This window comes from Toxorhynchites rutilus, chromosome 2 (assembly GCF_029784135.1).
Source record: "Toxorhynchites rutilus septentrionalis strain SRP chromosome 2, ASM2978413v1, whole genome shotgun sequence".
NCBI lineage: Eukaryota > Metazoa > Arthropoda > Insecta > Diptera > Culicidae > Toxorhynchites > Toxorhynchites rutilus.
In genome coordinates, this window is record NC_073745.1 from 342,359,575 (window position 1) to 342,385,691 (window position 26,117).

The following is a 26,117-nucleotide window of genomic DNA, read 5'->3' on the forward strand; positions in this document are numbered from 1 at the left end:
TAACTCTACAATGATGATCTCCGAGAGTACAGAGCAGTGTTGAGAATAACACCTGAAAAAGTGAGAAAACTGTTGGATTTAATTGCTCCACAAATATAACGCCAAGATACACTCATGAAGGATGCTAAACCTACAAGAGTGAAACTAGAAATGATGTGCCTTTCTTCTGGAATATCGTTCAGATTATTGTCGAATTTTTTTAAAATCTCGAAAGCATCCATAGCTAAAATAATTCCGAAAGTATGTGGTGCTCCAAATGGCAGTCTAAAAGATTTTTCAAAATTTGATTTATTTCGCCTTGACAGCAGCTTCGTGTACCAATTTGTGAAATAAAAATGTTAGTAGATTTGCAGGAGCAATTAATACGCCTCAAAAACTAAAATAATGAATGAAAATCTACTTTTTCTAAATCGAATATGTATTCTGTTTCTTAGAACAATACTTTTTTGCAAGTTTTGAGTGAATTTTGAATTAAAATCGTGCCCGATAATGATTTTATATTTAGATCCCCAAGAAAACTATTTTTAAAAAACGTGCCCCGTCAGCGTGCAAATTCCGTTTAGAAACTATGAGGGTTTAATTTGTTCTTCCAATAATTTTCAAGTCTATAAATATCTTCGCATATTTTCAAATATCTTAAAAATAGAGAAATGTAAAGACAATGTCAAGATTTGGCATCCCTGATTCGAGCGCTAAAATCTGTTTTTGACGTTTTGAGGGATGCGAGTGCGAGTAAATTCAAAAAACTTTGAAGTAGCTCGCACACCGAATCACACATGACACTAGCTGGCATGATGTGTTCACACGGTGTGAGTAGCTGCACTGCAGTAACTGACTAGACCGACTCGTATGTTTACTCGCACCGTCTGAACCCGGCTTAAGGCCCATTTATACGTTGCTAGTAGCTGACTTCACAACGAGCAGCTACTGACCCGGTGAACTCGCTTGACAAATGGTTGACTCGCCTTGTCCGTTCACACAATGTGAGCTGCTGACAAGAAACTAGATACTAAGTACGGGTTTACCAGAGATGCCAGACGATTTTTCAAATGTCCATCAAATAGTCAGAAACAGCAATCAGGTCCGAATTTGACAGATGATTGATCCGAAATCAACTTATTTATTGGCTGTTTTCGGCTTAGGTTTTCAGTTGAATTTATCATTACACAATTTTAAATTTTATCGCGAGACACACGCTGGCCGTGTTTACAAATACTTTGTGCTGAATTTCTTTGAACTGAGGGTACTATCCGAAAAAAGCAGAAAGAAAAAAGGATTCGGGCCAGGAATTGGATGCAAAGAAAAGGAGTAACAAATACAATACTGGAGTAACTCCACGATGATGATCCCCGAGAGTACAGAGCAGTGTTGGAAATAACACCTGAAAAAGTGAAAAAACTGTTGGATTTAATTGCTCCACAAATACAACGCCAATATACACTCATGAGTGAAACTAGAAATGATGTGCCTTTCTTCTGGAATATGGAATATATATCAGATTATTGTCGCTATTTTTTAGAACCTCGAAAGCATCCATAGCTTAATTAATTCCGAAAGTATGTGGTGCTACAAATGGCAGTCTAAAAGATTTTTCAAAATTTGATTTACTTCGCGTTGACAGCAGCTTCGTGTACCAATTTGTGAAATGAAAATGATAGTAGATTCGCCGGAGGAATAAATACGTCTCAAAAACTAAAATAATGAATGAAAATATACTTTTTTCAAATCGAATATGTATTCTGTTTCTTAGAACAATACTTTTTTTTGCAAGTTGTGAGTGAATTTTGAATGAAAATTGTGCCCGATGATGATTTTATATTTAGATTCCCAATAAAACTGTCTCAATAAGAAAACGTGCCCCGCCAGTGTGCCAAACAAAATAACAACGATTCCGTTTAGAAACTATTAGGGTTTTATTTGTTTTTCCAATATTTTTCAAGTCTATAAATATCTTCGCATATTTTCAAATATCTTAAAAATAGAGACATTTGTTTACATTTGGCATCCCTGATTCGAACGCTAAATTCTGTTTTTTGACGTTTTGAGGGATGCGAGTGCGAGTAAATTCAAAAAACTTTGAAGTAGCTCGCACGCCGAATCACACATGACACTAACTGGCATGATGTGTTCACACGGTGTGAGTAGCTGCACTGCAGTAACTGACTAGATCGACTCGTATGCTTACTCGCACCGTCTGAACCCGGCTTTAAGGTTGAAAAATCCAAGGCGCCTAGAAGTATATCCTAAGGTGGGCCAACTTGCTAAAATCACTCTTCAGCCATATTGGAAGTCTACTGTGTTTTGTTTGTAAACAAAACACAATACGCTAGTGCCGAAGCTCGCTCGTGATCAGTCTGTCTCTTTCACGCTACAAGCAAATAATTCCCCTTCTGCTTTCTTCCGTACTGTTTTCATATACCGCTCCCCTAACCAACTTAGTGACGAAACGGCCTCACCTAGTACCATAGACCCGTCTTGGAAAAATCTACACAAAGCACCATCTTCCAATGGATACGTGTCAAAATTTGACAGCAATCGGTCGATCCGCGTTGACGGCATTGAGCTTCGTATTACGAAATGGGGGATTAGACATGACAATATGGGTTTGCAGAAGAAATGAACACACTTTCAAAATACAAATTGTGAATGAAAATTATTTTTCCCAAATCAAATTAGTACTCTATGTAAATGAAAATTACTATTGCTTGCAAGTAGTGAAAAAAAACGTACAAAAATTGTGTCTGAAGATAATTTTATATTATAATGGTAAGTTTTTGTGAGAATATCGGAAAATTCATAGAAAATAGTTTAAATTAGGGTCAGAACAACGTTCTTCTAGTAGGTAATTAACGCCAAGAAAAAAAAATCATACAAATTTTAGCAATTTAAAACTGCCTTAGGGCTGACTAATCTGATAGATAATAGTTGGCCTCATACAAACTAATGTCGTATCCAGATGTCGACACCATTCCGCCGTAAACGCGAATTGGTTCGTGAGTTAAGCCGGGTTTATACGTTGTCAGTTACTCGGTGCGAGTTAAGCGCTAAACGAACCGAAGAATGAAAAACATACCCATACCACAAAATTTGACATTTGAAGCTACTCGCCCGTTTAAAAACAAAAAAAAACTTTGAAGTAGCTCGGCTGCTAGTAACCCCATACAGGCAAACCAAATTTTGTGGTATGGGTACGTTCGCAAGTCTTCGGATCGTTTGAGTTTGAGTAGCCATCCAGGGGTAAGAGTATTACTATTCTATTGATACACATGTCGCCTTTTTCAATATCAGAATATTCTCGATGTTCGAATGTTCACAGTTGAACTGTTGATATGAGGCTTCCATTGTTGTGTTATTAGAAGTGCCAATTACCGATGCAGCAGGCCGTAATGCGAGTGGTAAGGGACTGGGATTAAGGTCAAATGATCATGTTCGTTCGCTTAGTTGCGGACACGCAACCAATTAGGCTACGAAGACCCCCCTACAAGGTACTGTCCTAGATATAAATCATTTGCTAATCTGGGAGGGTGTGCTTTTGATCTTTTCGATCTTAGAAAAACTTGTTGACATTTTTAAACATAATGTCAACATTTAGATCGTTTCTGCTACGATTTACTTTTGTACAAATGCTGACAGAGACATAACTAGCCATTGAGGGGATATACTGTAACCAGATGCGCATAGAATCACTGAACCTGATGTTGACATTATTTACAGGTGAAATGTTGTTTTTAGAACTGGCGCCAAAATCAGGAATCGGCTTCGACTAAATGACAGCTGTATGGCATGATTGGCTTTTATGGGATCATTGTAAACTGAATTCTGGGCGGTTTTTGAATAATGCTTTTTAAATTAATTTATTCAATAAAATGACTGCCTGGGGGCACAAGATGGATTCTCTGTGATTGTGGCCTTCATGCTGACGAACAAAATGCTTTTGATGTTTGAATAGAAATATGAAATTTGTATTCCCTGTTTAAAGAAAAGACGACATTCATATAGAATAGACAGATAAATCGAAAAAAAGTTTTTAATTTTTCAAAGATCGATTTGGGAAAGATCGATTCGGCAAAGATCGATTTTTTGGTATCGATTTAATCAGTGGATCGATCCTTACGCCAATTGGAAAATCGATTCGACAAGATCGATCTTTTTATAAAGATCGCCCATTCTTAGTGTAAACAGTAAAAGGTTCAAGTTTGTTGAGTGTACACGTATATTTTGAAGAACTTTATTTTGAAGATAATAAAGGCAATAGTTTGTCGAGTCACTCCTAGACATTCGGAAAGTTTTTCTCTGGGGACTAATACGGATCTTCATCCAAATTCACCTCCGTTTCATTGTCTTCGGCCATTGCCGGCCTTCCTGCACGCTCTTTGATGCTTGTGTCAAAATCACCTCTATTGAAATTATAATGAATTTAAATGCTTCGGATTGTTCGATTTGGGTCAAATATACACAGTTTTGTTGTAACATTTGTTGCCATTCTGAAGGTAGCTTCATAATGTCTCTATCATAGAGGTCTTGGTTCTTATTGATGAAATTCTCTATCAATAGATTTTTACAATCTTCTCTTGATCCCAATTTCTTATCACCCTGGAAATTTGTCAATGCGAGAAAAAGGTGGTAATCACTTGGTGCCAGGTACGGACTATTTGGTGAATGCATTAAAAAATCCCAATCAAGATCGCGGAATTGTGTGGCCTTGCGGTGTCCTGATGGATCACAACACCTCTTCTGTAGGCCAATTCTGGACGTTTCTGGTCGATCGTTAGTTTCATACGGTTCATTTGTTGACAGTAGACATCTTAATTTAGTATATTGTACTAAAAACAAGAATTAGAAAAAAAAATTAAAATAATTTTTTTTGATGTAGGACTACGTCTTTCATTTCTGTATCGGGGTGTAAGTTGAATGTTTCAAAAACGAGAGAGTGACGCTGGAGTGTAAGGTTTTGAACGTTAATACCTCTTCACCGGCTGAATAGAGTGGTATAATAATCACTTCATTCGAAATATAGAATGTCAAAGAGTTATATAATTGTCATTTGTTGGTTCAAAAAATTGTTTTAATAGCTTAACAATTGTTTTGAAAACAGGCTATTGAAATAATAACAATATAGCTCATTGATGATGATTGCTTTTGCAGTGATTGGAATGTGTTCCCGAACACGGACGCAAAATCAAGGCACCTGGAAAACCATCGCGAATACATGCAGGCTGTGATTTTTTCTACCCCCTTGCAAATGCGTTCGAGCAAAGGAAGATTTGCGTATTCGGTTCCCGTGATGCAATCGTATCCAAGAGCATCAGTTTCTGGTTTGCTTTCGCATGGAATGGTCATGAAAGAATGTTTACTTGTAATTGCGGTCGAGTGAAGGAAGTTTTGCGCATTCGGTTTCAGTGATGCAATCGTATCCAAGAGCATCAGTCATGAAAACCCTCGTGCATTATTCTCACGAGAACAAAATAGAGTTGTGTATCAAGCTTCATCAGTCGCATTTGCAAAACCACGCAAACCCAACGGTTCTTTTCTGGACCACCAACAGGTTTGAAATAGTTGAATTTTATGTTAATAACAATTTCATACTCATACTCATCCACTCACACACTAACAAGGTAAACTTTCAGCAATCTTTAGAAATAATTATTCATTCATTCATTGAGAATTGATTCAGATACAATTTCAAACAAATGATTACAGAGCCAGCGAGAGTCCTACGTCTACCTTGCGGTTATATCACATATATAACCCACTTTTTGTTTTTAAAATTGAAAAAAATGAAGAAATGAATAAAATAGCACATATTTTTCTGTTGTTGTACCGGCACCATGAACACCATTCACAATTTCAGCGGCCTGGCTTGCATTTTCGCATTTATAAAAGAAAAAGTGTAAAATGTACCGAATTTTCTCTTTGTTGACTTTCATTGTAACAGGAAAAAACAGGAAAATAACTTTGTTGAGTGTGAAATGTCACTTTTACAACGAGCCTGAACTTGAAATTGTATGATGGACAAAACCTAGCATTACAACATTTTGCGCGCTATTTTGCATCAAATTTATTTATGTAACACAGAAGTCAAAAACACTAAAATCAAGGCTCAGGATTTCAGCTAATTTGCTAACGAATGCATTTGTCACCAATAGATACGATTTGTTTTGTAAACAAATTTGTTTTTTACGAGTAATAGCCGAACAGCACCTATATATAGTACAACACCTTGATCGTAACGATTGTAACGCTACGTAATCACGGCTGTCATTTGGAATGGTAATGGTATTGAATTAAAGAGACTTTAAACTCTGAGAGCAAGACGGGTCTATGGTACTAGGTGAGGCCGTTTCGTCCCTAAGTTGGATAGGGGAGCGGTATATGAAAACAGCACGGAAGAAAGTAGAAGGGGAATTATTTGCTTGTAGCGTGAAAGAGACAGACTGATCACGAGCGAGCTTCGGCAATAGCGTATTGTGTTTTGTTTACAAACAAAACACAGTAGACTTCTAAGATGGCTGAAGAGTGGTTTTAGCAAGTTGGCCCACCTTAGTATATACTTCTACACGCCTTGTCTGAGAGTTCATTCCAGGGGCTAGACATCAATTGAATATAGGCTACCCAAAATCAAAATCAATATGGCGTCATTTGTTTATCAACATATCATTTACGAGGATTGAAATCGAAAAATGCGCTGCTTTATTCTAACTGCATGAGCGATTTTCATATTTCGGTTTCACATGGAGGTGTTCACATTTAACATGGAGTTTAAAGTTAGTCACTATACGACTATATAACCGGACCGAGTTGTAAACAACAGTAATTGATTGAACCAAAATGTCAGTAAACCGCAGCAATATTGGGTACACTGGCAATATGAGGGATTTGACGTTTTAGTCGTACCCCTGGTTCATTCGTCTCTTAAAAGTCATTTGGAAGTGTGATCAAATGTGTTTTGTAATCCAAAACATTAAATTTTTACGTCTAGGAACAGCAGAAACTCGCCCATTTCGCAAAATGCTGAAGATTTCGGCTAGTAATAGACTTCTATTGGAAATTACTAAAAAGACACACACACCTAAAGTTATCGGGCGGCATTGTGCAACATCGACCGGCACAGAGACAATATCATGTCTGAGATACGGTAAATGAATTTGATTTTTTAATATTTAACATCCTCATACAAATAATCCTCGACAGAGAAAGACCCGGGTGCGATATTCATGCAGCAGGATGTTCAAACTCTTTTGAAATCGATCACTCGCCTGGACCTAGACAAGGTGTTTAAGCAGAGGGCCGTAAAGAACAACACAGTCGAATACAAATTTATGACCGATGCACAGCTGCGACAGGAAATAATGGAGTCCATCAAAAGGGCAGAACATCTGCTCCAGATGCCTCCGGTCGTGGACCTAATGCAGGATAATCCCCGTGTCATCTCCAAAGATGGTGCTCTAAAGGCATTTTCCGACTGCAAAATGGTGTTCACGGATATCACGTACGGATTGAAGAATAGCAAAAGAACGATAGTTGAACGGCTTCCGGATGGCACCCTGAAAGACGTATCGCACGAAGCTAGAAAACGCCTGAATCAAATCTATTTTCCGCTGAAAGGAAGACGCATTAATCTGCCAAAAATGTTTGAAACTATTAATTTGAAAAAGATTTTGGACGAAGGGAAGTATGAATTTGTATTGAACAGAGCCTGTATACAGTTTGAACCATATGAGAAAGAGTATCACGATATCACGAGCACAGTTTACGAGCACGTGAATGAGCACAAGGCGTTTGATACGCTACGTTCCAGCAGGCACTTCGGTCCGATGAGCTTCTTTTTGGCGTGGCACCGCTTAGTTGACGATCTACTGCTGGATATGGTGAAACGGGACTATTTGCGAAATGGAGTCGAGCTTATTTTGCTGTATTGTTCTCTACACGATGTGAGTGTGGGACCAGACTTCCACGAAATGAAACAGCACATTCTCAGCACCAAACCGTCTATACTGGAAAACGATGACAAATCTATAGAAGATTTGGAAACGGACGAAAAATATTTATCGTTTGTCGAAAAGTTTATCACGGAGCACAGTATCAAAAAAGTTCAACTCAATTTAGCTATCGCTGCTTATCGGGAGATGGCCAAAGAGAGGCAGCTTCTGCAAGAGGGAATACGAAAAATGCACGGAGGAAGATAGTCTAGGTGTCGAATGAAAACGCAATAAATGGATAACAGTTTGAAGGATAAATTTAATTACATTCAGTTCCGACAGCCATGAAATAGCGGTTACATAACATCAAAATTAGAAAAATATAAATCACCCTGGAGGCCAACTCAACTGACGCCCGCCAATAATATGCAAATGTAGATGGTGAACCGTCTGACACCCATGGTCTCCATTGTTGATTACCAATCGGAATCCATTCGGAGCTTTCTGCTTTCCCAGTTGACCGGCAATTTGCATTAAATGCCCGAATGTTTCCACATCCTTCACGGTTCCGTCTTCAAGTTTTGGAATTCGCTGCTTGGGAATGACTAGGAAATGCACCGGACCTTGGGGTAAAACGTCGTTGAAGGCTAGGCACTTGTCATCTTCGTAGATTATGTCCGCCGGTATCTGTTTTCTTATGATTTTATCAAAAATGGTTTCCGCGTCTGCAACGGGTGGTTTTGGTGGTCTGCCGCTGGCGAATGGTCGTATATGATTCGCTTGTGCTGGACATTTCACGGGCAATATTTGCCGAAATATTCTAGAGGACACAAGGAAACGATTCATTCTGTATGGGAAGCGAGAACAAATGTAAACATTTCATGTGAATCAAATTTTGAACGTCAAAAACGAATAAACGGAGTAAACAAAAGTTGATATACGAGCGAGGGATGCATAGCCTAAAATTTGAATAAATTGTAATATGGAACGTTGCCAATGATACCGAATCTGAAGGTTCAACAATTTAGATTTTAAAATTTCTTATCCTTTTTTTAGATTTTTGGGCTCATATTACCTATTTATATTGCAAGCCTCGAAACGTATATACACTGAGAGAAATAATTAGTAAATATAACGAATTTTTTGGTAAATACTACCAATCTATAGTCATTTTTGACCGTGCTAATAAACACATGTCAAGCAGAACCATGATTCGGAAGCCCAATATCGGCTACATTTTCTCGCCGAAAATGCTCGTATCAAAATTATATGCTTATTATACCTCTGTATTGCCTTATGGGAACAATGAAAATGGTTAATACGCGCTTTTCTCACCAGTTTTCAGATATGACAATATCCAAGCTTACTAATGTTATCGAGTAAAATTTACTAATCTTTGGTAGGGATGCGGGTTTGTTGACAATATGTACAAAAAAATTGTACATTCTACTAATTTTGCATTACCAAATGTATTTGGTAGTTTTCGACCGAGGATTTTTCTAAGTGTAGAGGACAGAAAAGCTGATGATATAGGATGATATTGTTATCTTTACTGGTAAAGTTCCCTTGAATACAAAATTAGACATTGGAGTTAAAAAAAAAATACTGTAACTGAGAAATGTCCCATATACGCCGCCTGTTGAATAGGCTTTCTGTTCAACTTTCAAATTAATTCAAATATTGAATTAATTACAGCGCATACATAGATACCTTGATTTATAAAAAAAAGTCAAACGCAACGCTACGAGATGGCGTTTGTAGGAGATAGTTGTTAAGCGAAATCTTGAGCGATTTGAAGAGCTGAAACTATTCTTTTCATTCCAAGTTAAGTATGGAGAAGCCTGAGGATGTTTACGTTGGTATAGAGAAGAAGAAGATGAAAAAAAAATACTGGATGCAGCTAGTAAGCTGACCTGCAATTCGATTTGTTATGACTTCTATATTGAACTCGTGAAACAGATTTCGAAGCGATTTGATTTCAGCGATCCGGTTATCTAAACTGCAGCCTTGATAAACCCTCAAATTTTAGTCAAGCTACCAAACCTTAATGATTTGATACGCCAATTTCCACAATTCGTTGAAGCAGGTAATAGACAAGGTTTGGATAACGAATTTAGGCTACTCAACACGAATCTTATGGAGCAAAAACTGAGTTACTCAGATAACTTGGTTCCAGCTGTTGGATGTCAAAAGGCGTGATGAGAATTTTTTGTACCCATTACCAAGGTCGTTTGTAAGACCCTTTTTGATATCATTCATCTGCGTGTATTGAACGAATATTTTCGCTTTACAATGCCAACAAAAGTCCGGAAATCGGTTAGCCCCCACAAATACAGACTCTATTTTGAAAGCGAAAAACTATGTATCGGCTCAAGGAGGAGCTTTAAAGATGAAATTGACGAACAATTTGAAATCAAAGTTCAACAAAACCGTGTATACATACAATTCAGATGATTAGCCCCATTAGACTCATTTTATGATTTATTTTGTTGCATTCATACGACTCCAACAACCCATAAATAAGAAAAATAAATTCAAAATAAAAATATATCTTCATTTTAATTTTTTTCACTTAAGTTTTCGATACAGATTTTTTTATACAGATGTTTTTGCTAAAAATAGAGATATACATATTATTTCAGAAAATTTTACAGAATGAAATGTGACAACCCTGTGTCTGACCGAGTATTGGATAATCAGAAAGCTAACTCCCCCGTATTTAATGTGTGATATGTCCAATAGAACAAATGAACAAATTAAAGATTATCACGTAAAAAGGCGTTATAGTGTGATTACATGTAATGTAAAAAGATTTAATATAAGTTGTGAATGTTTGATACTAGTTGAGTCTAAACAAATAAACGAGAAACAAACCACAAACCAATAGGTATGACTCCAAATCTTCGAAATTCGCTATATACACTTACCTTGAACAGAACGTTTACCATCCCACATGGAGCAGAGAAAATTTCGATCATGTATCATGTACAGCATCAATGTGATCACTGATGTGATGTGATGTGAACACGAACAACGCTTCCTTTGAACGATAAGTTCATCTACTCACAGCAAGCTAACGAAATCCTATTCATACAAATTCTTGCGGTCACCGACCTGCATATGAGTGATTTATCTGTTCAAAGGACATGAATCTCTATACACTTGTATATTTTATACGATGACGATGGTCTCTGCTTGATGAAATTGTCAATGGAATTTATGTAAGAAATACTATTTTTTGTTTCCATAATCCGACCGTTATTTACACTCTGCTATTACAAAACATTTCATTTCCCAATCGCATTATCATCGTTGAACATTTTCAGGACTAACAGCCAAAAGCCAATTGAGAAAATTGTCGATTTGAGGAAGATGCCGAAGTGAAATGAGTGCTAGTCGATGTAAAGATAAGGATAGTTCCGATGGGACTCGTGTCGATTCCCAGTCTTTAACTCTAACCAGTCTTAAGTCTTACTAGCTAAAAGCTATAAAACAGGTTTTCTGGTGGAGGCGTGTTACGTTCTTCGCTGAGTTCCGATCACCGAACGTATGATCATTTCGTCACAGTGCAACATACAACATAAATGAAATTGTAGAGTTGTTCAAGGCAGATGAATGGGATTGAATTCCAGCGACGAAATGGTAGAAGCTCCCGAATCTGCTAGTCGTTAGTTTCGTGGACCAGAATTGATCTCGTGGCTGGCATCATTGAGTAAAGGGAGACAAATTGGTCCACCACCTCGAACTCATCGCTGTCGATCTCAACACTACTGCCTTATAAGGCCCTATCTTGCTCGGATCTGGAAGCCAATATGTATTCGGTTTTAGACGCATTAATTTTCAGTCCAACTCTCTCTGTTTCGCCCCCCGTTTAGCGCGAAAACCCCTGAAAACCTGATTGTCCATAGTTCGTGTTATTAAATCACACGCGACTTTAAAATCGTTGAATAGAGGTACGTAGCGACTCTATTAACACTCCATTTTTTTCTGTTCGTTAGCGGCAACAGACGACGGAATATAATTTGGGAAAGCACTTTGTAGGACCATTCAGGAGTATGATTGCAAGACAGTTATACAGCCTAGTTTGTCACCTTTCTTGAAGACAGGAAAAACAACCCCAGCGTTCCACTCCTACAGTATCCGTTCTGTTTTCCAAATTCATGTCAATCAGCCGATGCAGCCTCCGGTCCCATCTTGATAAGTTCCGCTCCTATACCATCTTTTGCAGTAAATTTGTTCTTCTTCAGCTTTTTGATGACTTATAGTTTGTGGCACATCTCCATCGCTCCCATTCCGGACAGCACTTCTTCTTCCGGAAGAGTTGGGTCTGCTGTAGGATTATACAAACTTTATGAAAAGTTCTGTGATCTAACAGAGCGGACGAAACAAAAACGCTTCGGACGGTTACGTATCAAACTGTTTTACCACACTGCATTTGTGTGCCCTACGATATGCAATAGACCACGAGTCAGGCTCGATGTTATTTATATTGGTCCAATCGACACACCCTGAATGTGTATGTTATAAAACACATCAGCATTTTGATTCTTGAAGGTTTTGCACTTGACCAAAACAGTAAGTTTTATAAAGCTACATATTTTTACATTTATACATCATTTCACCGCGCACTTATTCATCCTCGGAGTACAGAAAATTGATTGTTTCTATAGATCTGAAACATAGTGTTTTTCTTTGAATCAAAGTCAAAGGGTCAAAAGAATGAGTAATAAAAACATTTTTGAATTTCTAACAATTAGCATTCGCAAGCCCCTCGTCCTCAAAACTACAGTTTGACATATGGTAATAAAAATTTCGACCATTTCATTAATTGCATCGGAATGTCAATCTTCGTGTGCCGAAAAAAAATAAATATAACGCCTGCCCTAGTCCGTTGGAAAACAACAGAAGAAATCCGTTTTTTTTATTGTGATCGAAGTAAGCCGAGTTCGGAATACTTCAAATGTCCACCGAAGCGAAGCGTCCGAAAATGGACGGAAAATTCAACAAGGCCAAAATGGATAAGAAAAAATACTACGCAAAGGCTCAAAATGAGTCCCGAAGAAAGAACTACATCGAGCCTGGTCAACGTGGTTTCATGGTAACGTGCAATATGAGAGAAAGGGAATGTATAAGGGACAGTTTCCGATTGCTGAATGAATACGCCGATCTGCTGTACGGAAAGCTAGGTCACGGCGAGGAAAAACCGGCAAAAGATGACGAAGCTGAGCAGGAGTCGGAGAAAGAGGAAGACATCTCCGAGTTGGTTCAAAAGCAAGCGGAAGCAATTCGGACGGAGAAGCGCCAGTTTAGATTTGAATCGGTCGATTCCGGGGCTAAAAACGTCTGCTTCATCACAACCATTCTGGAAGACCCCAAAGAGCTGGGATTGAAAATTCTACACGATTTGATGGAGACTAAGAAGTTGAAGAGTCGTAATATTCTGAGACTGTTACCGATCGAGGCGGTAACGCGCGCTAATTTGAAGGACATTATGGATACTGCTGGTGGATTATTTGATAAGTACTTCCTGAAGGAACCGAAAACATTTGCAATCATTTTCAATCGTCGATTCAATAATGGTTTGGACAGAGAAGATGTCATCAAGGAGCTGGCCGGATTGATCTCCGCAAAGAATGCGGGTAATAAGGCAAACTTGAAGAATCCGGAATTGGCCGTCATTGTCGAGGTGATCAAAGGGCTGTGCCTAATAAGTGTCGTTCCAGAATACTTTCAGCTGAAAAAGTATAACTTAGTGGAAATTTGTACCAGGAAAGAAGATTCAGAAAAAGTGAAGGACAACGAGGAAAGCAGATCGGAGGTGACGAAGGATAACGGGAAAAATATCTCTGAGGAGCTAGACCAAGAGAAGTCGGAAGAGGAAAAAGCGTCAGATAGTTCTACAAAAAACACTAATGAATGAATCGATTAGACAATAGATTTTGCTTAACCAAACTGTTTCATAATAAAACGATGAATGTTATTAACATATTTATCTTTTAATAAGTACTGTTCGAACGGAATGGTGCATTAATTGCTTCCCTCTGATAATACTATATCTTACCAAACGAATATTATTTACATATTTCCCTCAAATAAATACGATTCGAATGAGTTAAAGTCTCGGTTTCTTCCCTTCGCTACGATTCTGTGCTTCGGTAGCCGCACTACCCTTGGAGCCCGTTCCTTGAACATCGATTACTACGGGTGTATTTATCGAGGAGTTTGCCAAATGACTGCTCGGTCGCTTCTTACTGATTGGCGATTTCGTGGGAGAATGTTGCTTCAAGAATTCGACGTCGTTGAAAATAACCTGGGCACCACCTCCACTGGTCGGGACGACATCTCCTTTGAAGATTTTCGTTTCTACATCTCCGTCAGTGTCGGCATCTTGTGATATTAGACAATATTTGGATGCTTTGGCGTTGGTCACATCTCGAGCATCGTTCAGTTTTGTGACAGATTTGCGACTTACGTAGTAAGGCTGGAAAATGGTCCCCAAGGGGACGGGATTCGGGGCTCGATGCTCAAGCCACCGTTCACCAGTGGAACGCGACCGACGGTGACGTGGATTTGCCACTGCAATACCCTGCGATTTCGAGGAAACACTTGTTGAGATTTTATTTACAAATATTTCATGGTGACTTACCCTTGCAGCACGTGGCGTATACAGAACTCCGTTGGCCGGAGGCGCGGATGTCTGGCTGGAAACAGGTGTAGCCAACTCATCCACACTGTTCGATCGAGCTACCTTTTTCACGGGGGTCTCACCCTTAATAATCTCCGAAACAAGTCGCAGCCGCTCATCCTTATCGCGCATTTCTTCCTGAAGCTTGTTCTTCTGTTGTTGCAATTTTAGCTCCAGCTCTCTGCTCATTTTCTCCGACTCAACTGCGATCTTCGAATTGTATTTTTTTCGTTGTCGTTCCTTTTCCATCTCTTTTTGATTCAGTTGTTGTGTTTTCTGATTGAGTTGAGTTTGGAGATCTCGCACGCGCTCTTCCAATGTTCGATTCCGTCGGTTCAGATCATCGATGGAACTCTCGTAGATAACGATTTTATTTTCCATAGCTTTAATCTTCTGACGACTTTGACTCAGAACCCCCTTAATCGAGGTATTCTCCGCTTTGAATGCCGCATTTTCCTTCTCAATCCTGAGCATGTTCATCCGGAACCGATCCAGACGGGCATCGAAATCCTCACACAGAGACTTTCGTTTACCGATTCTCATCTCGAGCAATTTGATGAGCTTTTGGATAATTTCGTTCGATTCCGGGTCATCGATCTTCATTTCAGGGAAATTCGGTCCCAAGCTGTAAACCAACCCCAAATCGACGTCAATCTTGGGCACATCCTTGTGCCGCTTCTCGATATCATTCATTGCCATTTTGAACAGTTGATTCGCTTTGCGTCGGCCTGGTGTCAAACCGGCGTCAATCTTGACGGGTGTCGGGCGAGCAATTTGAACGTCTTGAGTCATCTCAGCAAATTTCATTACCTGAAAACACAAAAGACACTGTATCGTTTCAACTTCGCCTGCGAATGACGGATCTCTAGCCCCTAAGGAGGATGGTTTTAATAGCTGTTATCCATGGCTATTACGCAAAGAATGTAATGGATAAACCCGCTCCACTGGTGAATTTATGTCCACATCATCATCCCCCACTTCTGATATGTGTATCGATTTCGCCACTGCTGAGTTAGTTCATCACGATTATCGGAAGGCAGATAACTCGTCAATGAACCGCTTTTCTCTTGATATCAACTGGAATGATATTTTAGGGGACCAAAATTTAAACAACGCTACGTCATTAATGTCCAATGTTTTACTTTACGCGATAGAGCAGCTTGTTCGCAAGGAGAAGGCAAGAAAGTCAAACTTTCCGTGGACAAATATTGGGTTGGGGAAAAAGAAATGTCGTATATTGTCAATATATGGCAAAACTTAAACATATCTTGTGATGTACTTATCGCATCGGGTCATACTATACGGCTATTTAAAGACGACAATCTGTGCTACAAGTGTCGTTTTGACAGTGTTGTGATTGTCCTTTTCAGTCTCAAGTTATAGCGCGTCAAAGATAGAGTCCATTAAGCAAAAATTCGCCATATTTTACGTTTTTACTACCTGCGAGGTAAAACTGCAACGAAGGCGGCCGAAAAAATTCGTGTAGTTTATGGACTCAATACAGTAACGATTCGCACAGCACAGCGTTGGTTTGATCGATTTCGTTCTGGTGTAGTGGCTGTCGAAGATACACCCCGTACTGGTTGGCCAATATTCGTGGAAACCGATAAAATCGTTGAAATTATCCAAGTAGACCGGCATGTGAGCACTCGCTCGATTGGCCAGGTACTGGGTATAGACCATAAAACCGTTTGCAACCATTTGCAGAAGATTGGATTCCAAAAAAAGCTGGATGTATGGATGCCACACGAGTTGACGCAGAAAAATCTTTTAGACCGAATCAACGCCTGCGATGCACTGCTGAAACGGAACAAACTCGACCCAATTTTGAAGAAGATGGTGACTGGTGATGAAAAGTGGATCACGTACGACAACCTAAAGCGAAAAAAGTCGTGTTCGAAGCGCGATGAGCCGGCCCAAACCATCGCCAAGCCCGGATTGACGGCCAGGAAGGTTTTGCTGTGTGTTTGGTGGGATTGGAAGGGAATCATGAGCTGCTCAACTATGGCCAGACCCTCAACTCGGTTCTCTACTGTGAGCAGCTTGACCGTTTGAAGTAGGCGATTGACCAGAAGCGGTCAGAAATGATCAATAGGAATGGTGTTGTTTTCCACTAGGACAACGCTCGGCCTCACACATCTTTGATGACCCACCAGAAGCAACGGGAGCTCGGATGGGATGACCTATTGCACTCACCGTGTAGTCCGGACCAGGCTACAAGTGATTATCATCTCTTCTGGTCCATGCAAAATGCTCTTGGTGATATTAAGTTGGCCTCAAAATAGGCTGGCAAAAACTTGCTGTCTGAGTTTTTTTTTGCAAATAAGAAGGAGGGGTTTTATAAGGGGGGCATAATGAAGTTGCCTTCTAAACGGCAACAAGTTTGCAAACAAAACGGAGCATATTTGACTTAAATTGGATAATTTCAAGTATGTTAAATAAAGCGTCAAATTTCGATCGGAAATACGACATTTCTTTTTCCCCAACCCTATACTAATCTCAAAACCTTCGCAAATTCACTAAGTGTTGCAGCGACTTTTGGTGAAGTCTGTATTCTTTTGTAAACAAAACCTACAGGCGTCTGAACATAGATTTACACGCTGACTATTTAAATCACATTCAAACGAATCTGCGTGCTTACACAAGTGGGTTCTAGGAATATGTTGGCAAACAGAGAAATGAGTTTGGTCTGTCTAGTTTGCGATGACGCGATGACGCGTATTTGCGAGCTGTTTCGAAAGCAATTCAGCATTGTTTCGTCAGTGACCAAGTCACTGAAACCGTTAGCAATGTTCCCACCCTGTCATCGATCGGAGCCTATCCAGCGGTCAATGCTAATATCGTAAAAGATGCCTACTCTAGATTAACACGTTCGTCGAGCCGATACCCAGATATGGGTGACACTTTCCTCGTTCAAATAGGATAGGATTTTTAAAAGGAATTTGGTGGAATAGGCACCTAAATATAACTATACGATATCATAACCATATCATTATAATGCTTACACTATACATTTTATCAATTTATAGTACGGGTGGTTTGTACTGCAGTTTTTTTGCGAAACCCACATTTAATTCGCCAATTCGTCTTCAAATTGAAAACAATATTGCTAGATCATCTGAAAGTTGTCTACAAACTAAGTCATTTGATAACTTATCCGCAATTTGGGCCCCCCAAAAAACTCAGAATCGTCGCGTTGGACGACGAAAGTGTTAAAGACTTCCAAGAACGCTGGACCCGACAGCACTCTATCTATCCAATTGAAGATGTGTTCTAGTAGCCTCTCGCTACCGAGTATTTTGTTCCGTCGCTCCATCATGAGTGGAACTTTTTCGATTGCTTGGAAAAAAATCTTTTGTTTCCGCTGTCTTTGAAAAGGCTGTAGGAAGGACGTAAGAAATTATAGAGGAATCGCGTGCCTTTGTGCCATCTCCAAGCCATTTGAAAGCATCGTATTGGATTTTGTCACCCATTCTTGCAACAATCAAATCGTCGAAGAACAACACGGTTTCGTATCTGAACGACTTCTACGAATCGATGCGGTATATACCGATGTCTCTGCAGCATTCGACAAAATCAACCACAGTGTCGCTGTAGCTAAGCTTTAATGACTTGGGTGTGTCATACCATCTTAGAAACATTCCGGATACCCAAAAACCCTCACATCCCAAATTTGGCTTCATTTGCATGATTAGTTCTCGAGTTATGCAAAAGTTTGTGTTTCATTTGTATGGCAGCTCCCATGCCCTTAGAGAAGGGGTAGGTGTGTCGAACCACCATAGAAACGTTTCGTGCCCCCTAAAACCTCCACATGCCAAATATGGCTTAATTTGCTTGATTAGTTCTCGAGTTAAGCAGAAATTTGTGTTTCATTTGCATGGGAGCCCCCTCTTAGAAAGGTGGGAGGAGTGTTGAACCACCTCAGAAATGTTTCTTGCCTCCTAAAACCTTCGCATGCCAAATTTGGATCTATTTGCTTGATTAGTTTCCGAGTTATGCAGACATTTGTATTTCATATGTATGGCAGCTCCCCCTTAGAGAGGGAGGTGTAGTGTCTATCCACCATAGAAACATTTTTTGCACCCCAAAACCTCCATATGCCTAATTTGGTTTCGTTTGCTTAATTAATTCCCGAGTAATGTAGAAATTTGTGTTTCATTGAGTTGCATACGGAGTTTCTCCAAGAGCAGCTAAATATTTTTGCTCAATGGTGAGCAACGAATAGAATCTCCCACAATCCACCCAAATTTTCGGTTATTTCGTTTTCTCGAAAGCGGTGAAATTTTGAGACTATCAAAATTTCCTCCGACTTGCTCTGTGGTCACGCATATTCTAGAGGTTGCCACTCCAGAATACATTGAAGGTGTATTATTCGGCATAGAAATCCCAACTAAGTACTACCAGTGGCGGCTCGTGAGAAAAAATACTAATTGTGCACCTACACGGTGACTCAAAACTGCAACTGCAACTTTTCTTTATCCAAGAATTTTAATGGATTGGGTGAACTATTTCGTGTTTCATCGTTACTCAAGCATTTCAGAGTCTAATTCTAATTTTGAACTATTTTTCGTAGTCGTAGCTGATATATGTTGTATATAAATTCAGCTTAACATTGCATATGTTTGGATGAGCAATGAAGTATGGTAGGATGTTTCTTAAATATAATATTACAGTCTTGTTTTCGGGAAAAATGATTTGTTTAACTAAATTTCTTCTAGCGATACAGTAACGGAATTCTTCGTTTTGTGCGATAGGCAAATCGGACGTCCCGTCATCGTGAAGGAATGAAATGTCAAATATTCTCCCATGAAAATCGTATGGCAGCATTCACTTACGTCAGCAAAATAAGTCGAAGAGAACAGTTGACGGAACGGTGACGGTGACGCTGTATGTGTAGCACACATAATTGTGTATTGTTTGCAAGGATTAGGATCGACGGGCAAAAGACGGGTAACGAAACGCGCCTGAAGCTGTTCAAAACACTGATCCTACCTCACTTCATGTTTGGCGAACTCCTACATGTTAAACCAAGTTCCCAAAGTTAAATTGCCATCAATGATAACTGCTGAGTATTTGAATTCAGGATATCGACTCAAAATCCGAAAAAAAATCCTCATATTCCCTGAAATATCCAGATGTAGACTAGTAATTAAATTCTCCAATAGTACTTCAGCTGTAGTTCCTAAAGCATTTAGTTGGCTAAAACAATGAAATTTATGAACGTCTGAACGATATTCTCCAATAAATAAATTGTTTATAATTTTTAATTTAGTTAAACGGCGACCGAGAAGTATCGTAAGATTTTAAAAAATGGATTTACTAATACAGTTAAAATTTACCTTAAAGAAATCCAAATAACTTGTGCAGAATGAGAAATTTTTATTTGGATTCGGATCAATTTCATGAAACTGTTACGATTTTAACGAACTGCTTTATCTTGCAATTTCCAAAATTCCTTTCGTTTTACCTTCAAAGATTTCGCTTCTGCTTTCCGTAGCCGTTTCATTAACTTTGATCCATATGACGAGAACGAGAATTTTAAACTAGTTGAATCAACTAGCTCAACATTCTTATTGGTGCTATCCTTCCAAAGCGAAGCTTCTCGAATCGTTTTCCAATTTTTTATCGGAATCAATAATAGAAAGATCAAGGACACATCGTCGCTTCATAAAAGTGCTCGCATCTTAGACGAAAATTCAAGATTTGGCAAGATTTCTTTTGAATCCATCAATCCTTTGATGAACCGTGTTAAATATGCAATCCGAAGCTACCCAAATTCAAGAGTCTTCTCCATTTTGAAAGACCAGTTGTAGCTCGCGTAATATGATCAATTCACGTTTATACCACCCATCGACATAAGAAGTTTGTTCAAATATATAATTCCCAAATAGCCTTCTTGAATAGCTGCAAGTTGATCTCTGATGATTGAGAACGTCCCAAAAAAACAATTTACGTCATGTAACGATTTACCAAATCCTTCTATTGTACATCCCAAAATCTGACATTCATCATCACAAATCTCATTTCATCACATCTTAGTTAGACCTTCTCAGCTTTCTGTCAGTCATTAAATATTCTTTTGAATACAACCATGTTCAGCAGTGCAGAGTGATTCGTGCCACATAACTGTTTCCTAGCAATACTGGATCTCAGCTATGATAGTGTGATTTTCAAGCATGAATTTATCAATTGTTTTCGAAGAAGAAAAGGAAGGGAATTGGTTGAAGCTGAACTGCAGGTACTGATACCAAATGCCAAAACAAAAAACATCGCGAACGTAAAAGCCGTTTACTTTTGCGCTGTTTACCCTTCGGAAGGACTAAGTTCACCTACAGGCAAAAGCAACTAACATATGCTTAAAATCCTACAGAGAGTCAAACTAGTCAAATACAACTTTTTTGATATCATTATCTTTCTAATTACTACAATTATCAAAATATTAATTGGCGAAATTTCATTCATTCCAGATTGGCGACGAAATTCCCTGATTCTACCAGACATTGTTTGAATTCAGTGATATCCATATTCTCTATGTAGCGAAGAGAAACTTAAATTCACCCACTTTCTCCATCATCCTCAATGAGAGCGCTCCTCTTTGATCTATAATCACCATAGTTCTAGATATGAGCGAGCGCAAGATGATGGAAGATAAGTTTTTTTAAGTGCGCTAGAGTACGGAAAGAAAATGCACAAGCCTTCTACAGTGCAGCGGATAAATTCACTGGAGAGTACACTCTGATGAGCTTTAACTTGTGCACTCTAACTGGCGCCCTGACGGATGCGCACAGGTAAAAGAACAGAATTGGCATTCAATTAACACAATTAACATGCGTGTGGGTGATATGGCGAATGAGATTGCGCTCTTCAGTTTACTCTACAGTGTACTCCTCAGTGTGGCAGAGTGCGCTTCAGTGGTGGACATAGGTTTTCGCACACTCGAACTCTCAAGTGTAAAGAGAGTGTAAGAGAGAGTTCGCCGGTGAAAGCGAATAGCGCATGGTTTCTCATTGGTGAATGATGACTGTATCCTCAGTTTAGGCATGAATCTCTCTAATCAAACGAACACGGACCGTCGTTGAACAAATAGCGACGATAGGGCCCGAATTAGTTTTGATTTATGTTGACAAAGAAACTGCTGCAAGAAGCAAAAGCTCTGTTCCAATTGAATGCGAAGGGCGATGTCTACATAGTCCCCTGACTATCCTCAGTTAACCCTTTCGTTACGGCAGTGTGCTCCGCCAAAGTGCAACCCCTGTACGGAGCACTGCGCCGAAAAGTATGAACATCGCGCTCGTGTGATCGAAGGGCAGTATGAATTTCATGTCGTCTAAAGACGACGCTCGTACACACAGCTCGTCGCGCGGATGTCGTCTATGGACGACGCTCGTAACGAAAGGTTCAAATATGGTTTTGTCGTCCCCTGATCTACACATATTTTTTTTAGAGAATAAGCTTTTCATATTTTCCAAATTTTTGGCAACACCGGCCTTCGGAGCATGCCAACTTCTCATTGAAAAGCTTGTCGAACGATCTGAAAATCTTATCTCGCTCTTTCTCAAATAAACACGATGTTGATTTGCTCGGTGAAGCTTTCTCGGGCATCAGAAAGCGAAAGTGAGATCTTTTCCATCCCCCATTGCAATCCACCCACATCTAAAACATCCCCTCGCACGCTACATTTTTTGTAGCGTGCTCATAAGTACTCACTAGGTACTTATTCTGATAATTAGTCCTATTTTGTGTTCCGACGGATTTCCATTTCGTTTGGAGCCGTTAATACGTTCGAGTTATAATTTCGCTTTCCCTATCTCAAACGTTTTGCCCATGTTCGAAGAGAAAAAGTTCGAACGAAATGCAAAAACGGAACGGAATACAGATTGCATTTTTATTAAGTCGTTCAAAATATTTCGAATCGATCGAACTACAAGAATAGGGGCGAATAATTTAAATTCGCCGTCGGTTGAACAAATTTTCCCACAGGAAAAAAAACATTTTAAAATCAGTACACAAACCGAAAAAAAAGCAAACGCCAAAATGTCAAACGTAATATTACCTGTGCCGTTTCGTCGTAATCTTCCGCCCTTGGATTGACGCAAACAATCATTCGCACCTGTCCTTCGCCGTCGAAATAATTCTTAAACAGATGGGTAACCTTCGATTCCCGATAGGGAACCTTCTTATTGTTTCCTGTCATTTGATTTTCCCTCAGTATCTCCAGACACGTTCTCAGTGTCATCAAACTGTTGTTGATGTTGCCAGCCTCGCGTAGTCTCTGTCCGGTGTTTCCGGTACGATTGGTCCTCTCGCTGCCTGCCAAATCGACAAGCGACAGTTGGCTAACGATGATTGCGTTGCGATCCTGAACTACTGTCTCCCCATGATTATCAATTGGAGCCTGCACCAGACGGATCGTGAAAACCGAATGAGACCGGCTCGATTCCGCGTTCAGAATCGTATGACCGACACGCTTTCGCTTCTGTCCGATCTGGAAAACCTCCAGCGCTTCTTCCATTGTCTTTACCTCGGTCTCCGTCACTCCGTGGACAAACATGTTGTGGTTTGCGTCCTCGCGAACCATCTTGCTCTGTAGTGTTCTGAAGTTTGGATGAAAAGTAAGAAAAAACATTTAGAATAAAATGATAATTGCGAAACTGTTTTACCTGTGAACCGAACTTTCCTCCAACAAGTCATACACACAGTTGTTGTACACTTCGACGTATGTAATGAAAACCGAATATATATTGTCCTCGTCGACCCCACTTAGTTCCGATGGCTCAACGGACGCTTTGGAGGCTATCTCCGGATCCGTGTCCTTACGCTTCATCCGATTCATTCTCGAGTGCAACTCAGCTTGTCGCTCTAGCATCGCATCCGCCTCGGACAGTATATCGAACCCATTCAATCGGTCAGGTTTGAAGATGAATTTCTTCGCTTGGTAATCTGCAATGGTGCGAAACAACGCATCCAAACATCGAGGCATAATTCCACGGTGTTGAATATCGCCAGTCATTGTGTAAGTTTTCCCACTTCCGGTTACGCCATACGTGAACAGGAGTCCATTTTTGCCACGAATCAATCCTTCCACCAGAGGCTGAGCCACTGTGGAGTAAACCTCATGCTGAGTATCGGACGCTTCAAAAACATGTTTAAACATATACTGCGTTTCCTTCAGGGTGCTTATCTTGAAATTGATCGCAATTTCAGGCGGCGTCAAAACGACCGTATTGTGAGCGGTTACCCGCAAACAGGACAGATCGGATTCGCATGGCAACGGACGGACGCGGCAGTATACCTGTACAGGATCGCTTGGCAAGTTGTTGCCAGAATTTCCACGGGTTTGTAGTGGCGCCTGCCTCGGTAGCACCTTTATGGGCGTTTTCTGGCGCCTAGAATAATGGCATTCGTTATAAATATATCCAAATTATACAACACATTCAACCTTACATCGTCTTCATTCTCAAAGCAATGGTATGTCGTCAATATTTGGTACAGATTTCTCATTAATTACCGCTGTATTCTAGAGAAAAAATCACTTGATTCAATCAAAACGGGTTAAAAAACCGTTGCTTTAAAGACCGTTTGGAAAACAACACAACCAAGCGCCAGCAATCTGCGGCTGTGGGCAGTCAAACGAAAATCGATGAAAAATGCTTGAATGAATCTGGATGAACTAATGCAGTTGATCTAATTGGATAGTACACTGAGAGAAATAATTAGTAAATATAACGAATTTTTTGGTAAATACTACCAATCTATAGTCATTTTCGACCGTACTAATAAACACATATGTCAAGCAGAACAACGATTCGGAAGCCCAATATCGGCTACATTTTCTCGCCGAAAATGCACGTATCAGAATTATATCCTTATTATACCTCCGTATTGCCTTATGGGAACAATGAAAATGGTTAATACGCGCTTTTCTCACCAATTTTCGGATATGACAATATCCAAGCTTACTAATGTTATCGAGTAAAATATACTAATCTCTGGTAGGGATGCGGGTTTGTTGACAATATGTACAAAAAATTTGTACATTCTACTAATTTTGCATTACCAAATGTATTTAGTAGTTTTCGACCGAGGATTTTTCTAAGGGTAGTCGTCGCTCGACCTAGACATGTATAATTTAAGAAGGTGGGAAAATATGTAACACCAAAGTTTTTTTTTAATTTTGAAATAGTTCGATCAAAACAAGTTTTAGTTTTAATTTTATTTTGATGGAAGCGCCTTGGCATTTCCCACAGAAACATGGCCATATTTATTCGTTTACTTTTATCTCTTTTATCTTTATGTTAAATTGCACAATAGCTTATGGAGAAAAAAAGAAACAAGCTATTTTGTTCGCTTGAATAGTGATCCCTGATTTTTGAAATTATTCGTTCATCCACTAATCGAATACTTTTCAGCAGTTTGTTATTCGATACGATTAATCGCCCCAAATAATCGATTAATCGATTAATCATCATACTGAGAGAAATAATTAGTTAGATTAATATTTCTCATTTGTTAGAAAGCCATCTGGAAACAAAAAAGCGTTCATTCCGCCTGAAAATCAATTATTATCTTTTACGTTCCCCTAAACTCGTAAAAGAAGCTCAATTCGCGTTGACGGCATTGAACTTCGATCACGAGCGCCAGTGACAATGATTGATTTTTAGGATAACACTGCAGTGGCCGTACTTTTATTTTGCTCTGGGCTTGGATCGATTAATCGACGTAAATTATTCGTTCGCTTCGATTATTGGTTGTTCAGTATTCGTTCGATTAATAATCGATATCTGTAGGAAGTATTCGAATAATCGATTAATCGAACGATTATCGGGGATCACTACGCTTGAAACAGACGAATTCGAATGAAGCGAGGAATTCTGTGTAGTTTTTTCCTTCTCACAATTGCCTACAATTCGTGCGGCTACATTTTCGTAGAAAGCTGCAATGTAACCGCCGCCTTATGTTAACCTAGAGAGGATGTATTACCGTCAGTTTCCGGAATAATCCGCTGCTGAAAACGACTGCAACAGAAACAACCACTGAGAATACACTTTTACACTTTTATACACTTTTTCTAAGTGTTTGTTTCTGTTCAAGTTGCTTACTGCAGTGATTTATTCCGGTCACGATTATCGTTACACTTAATTATTGTTGGGGGGCGTAGTTATTCTATAATAACACACAGTGTTTGGGCGTACGTTGGAATTCATGTTTTCGGCGATATGAACATGATCAAACCCAGCAAACATTAAATCGCATAACAAGCGTATATATAACATCATATGCCCTAAAATTTGGTTGGCATATAATGCGCCTAACTGGGATATGCATGCAAAAGTGGAGGTCATATACATACATGGCAAATGCTTACCGAATTTGTTTGGATGAATATGCAATTTTGACCGGCTATAATAGCGATTATGTTGGAATTGAATTGCGATCTAATATGAATATATTCATGAATTGTCAAAGCACCAAAAAACGACTTTTGCCATACTTATATACGATTTATTATAGAC

General features: G+C 39.4%; 4 protein-coding genes across 4 annotated transcripts; 2 read left to right on the top strand and 2 right to left on the bottom strand.

The window, feature by feature from the left end:
* The first annotated feature begins 6,898 nt into the window (after positions 1-6,898).
* LOC129767735 (28S ribosomal protein S22, mitochondrial) lies at positions 6,899-8,230 on the top strand. The gene is made up of 2 exons (XM_055768894.1): positions 6,899-7,135; positions 7,192-8,230. Exons 1-2 carry the CDS (start codon positions 6,940-6,942, stop codon positions 8,184-8,186), a joined length of 1,191 nt encoding a protein of 396 aa, XP_055624869.1. The 5' UTR covers positions 6,899-6,939; the 3' UTR covers positions 8,187-8,230.
* Positions 8,219-8,838, bottom strand: LOC129767737 (uncharacterized HIT-like protein Synpcc7942_1390). The gene has a single exon (XM_055768896.1). It carries the CDS (start codon positions 8,763-8,765, stop codon positions 8,307-8,309), a length of 459 nt encoding a protein of 152 aa, XP_055624871.1. The 5' UTR covers positions 8,766-8,838; the 3' UTR covers positions 8,219-8,306.
* A 3,905-nt stretch (positions 8,839-12,743) lies between these two features.
* LOC129770153 (THUMP domain-containing protein 1 homolog) lies at positions 12,744-13,907 on the top strand. The gene has a single exon (XM_055772809.1). The coding sequence runs from the start codon at positions 12,880-12,882 to the stop codon at positions 13,837-13,839; it is 960 nt and encodes a 319-aa protein (XP_055628784.1). The 5' UTR covers positions 12,744-12,879; the 3' UTR covers positions 13,840-13,907.
* On the bottom strand, positions 13,897-24,221 carry LOC129770152 (kinesin-like protein KIF23). Its single transcript, XM_055772807.1, has 5 exons — positions 24,049-24,221; positions 23,265-23,990; positions 22,658-23,198; positions 14,566-15,414; positions 13,897-14,505 (listed from the first exon to the last, which is right to left on the bottom strand). Exons 1-5 carry the CDS (start codon positions 24,057-24,059, stop codon positions 14,032-14,034), a joined length of 2,601 nt encoding a protein of 866 aa, XP_055628782.1. The 5' UTR covers positions 24,060-24,221; the 3' UTR covers positions 13,897-14,031.
* Between the last annotated feature and the right edge of the window lie 1,896 nt (positions 24,222-26,117).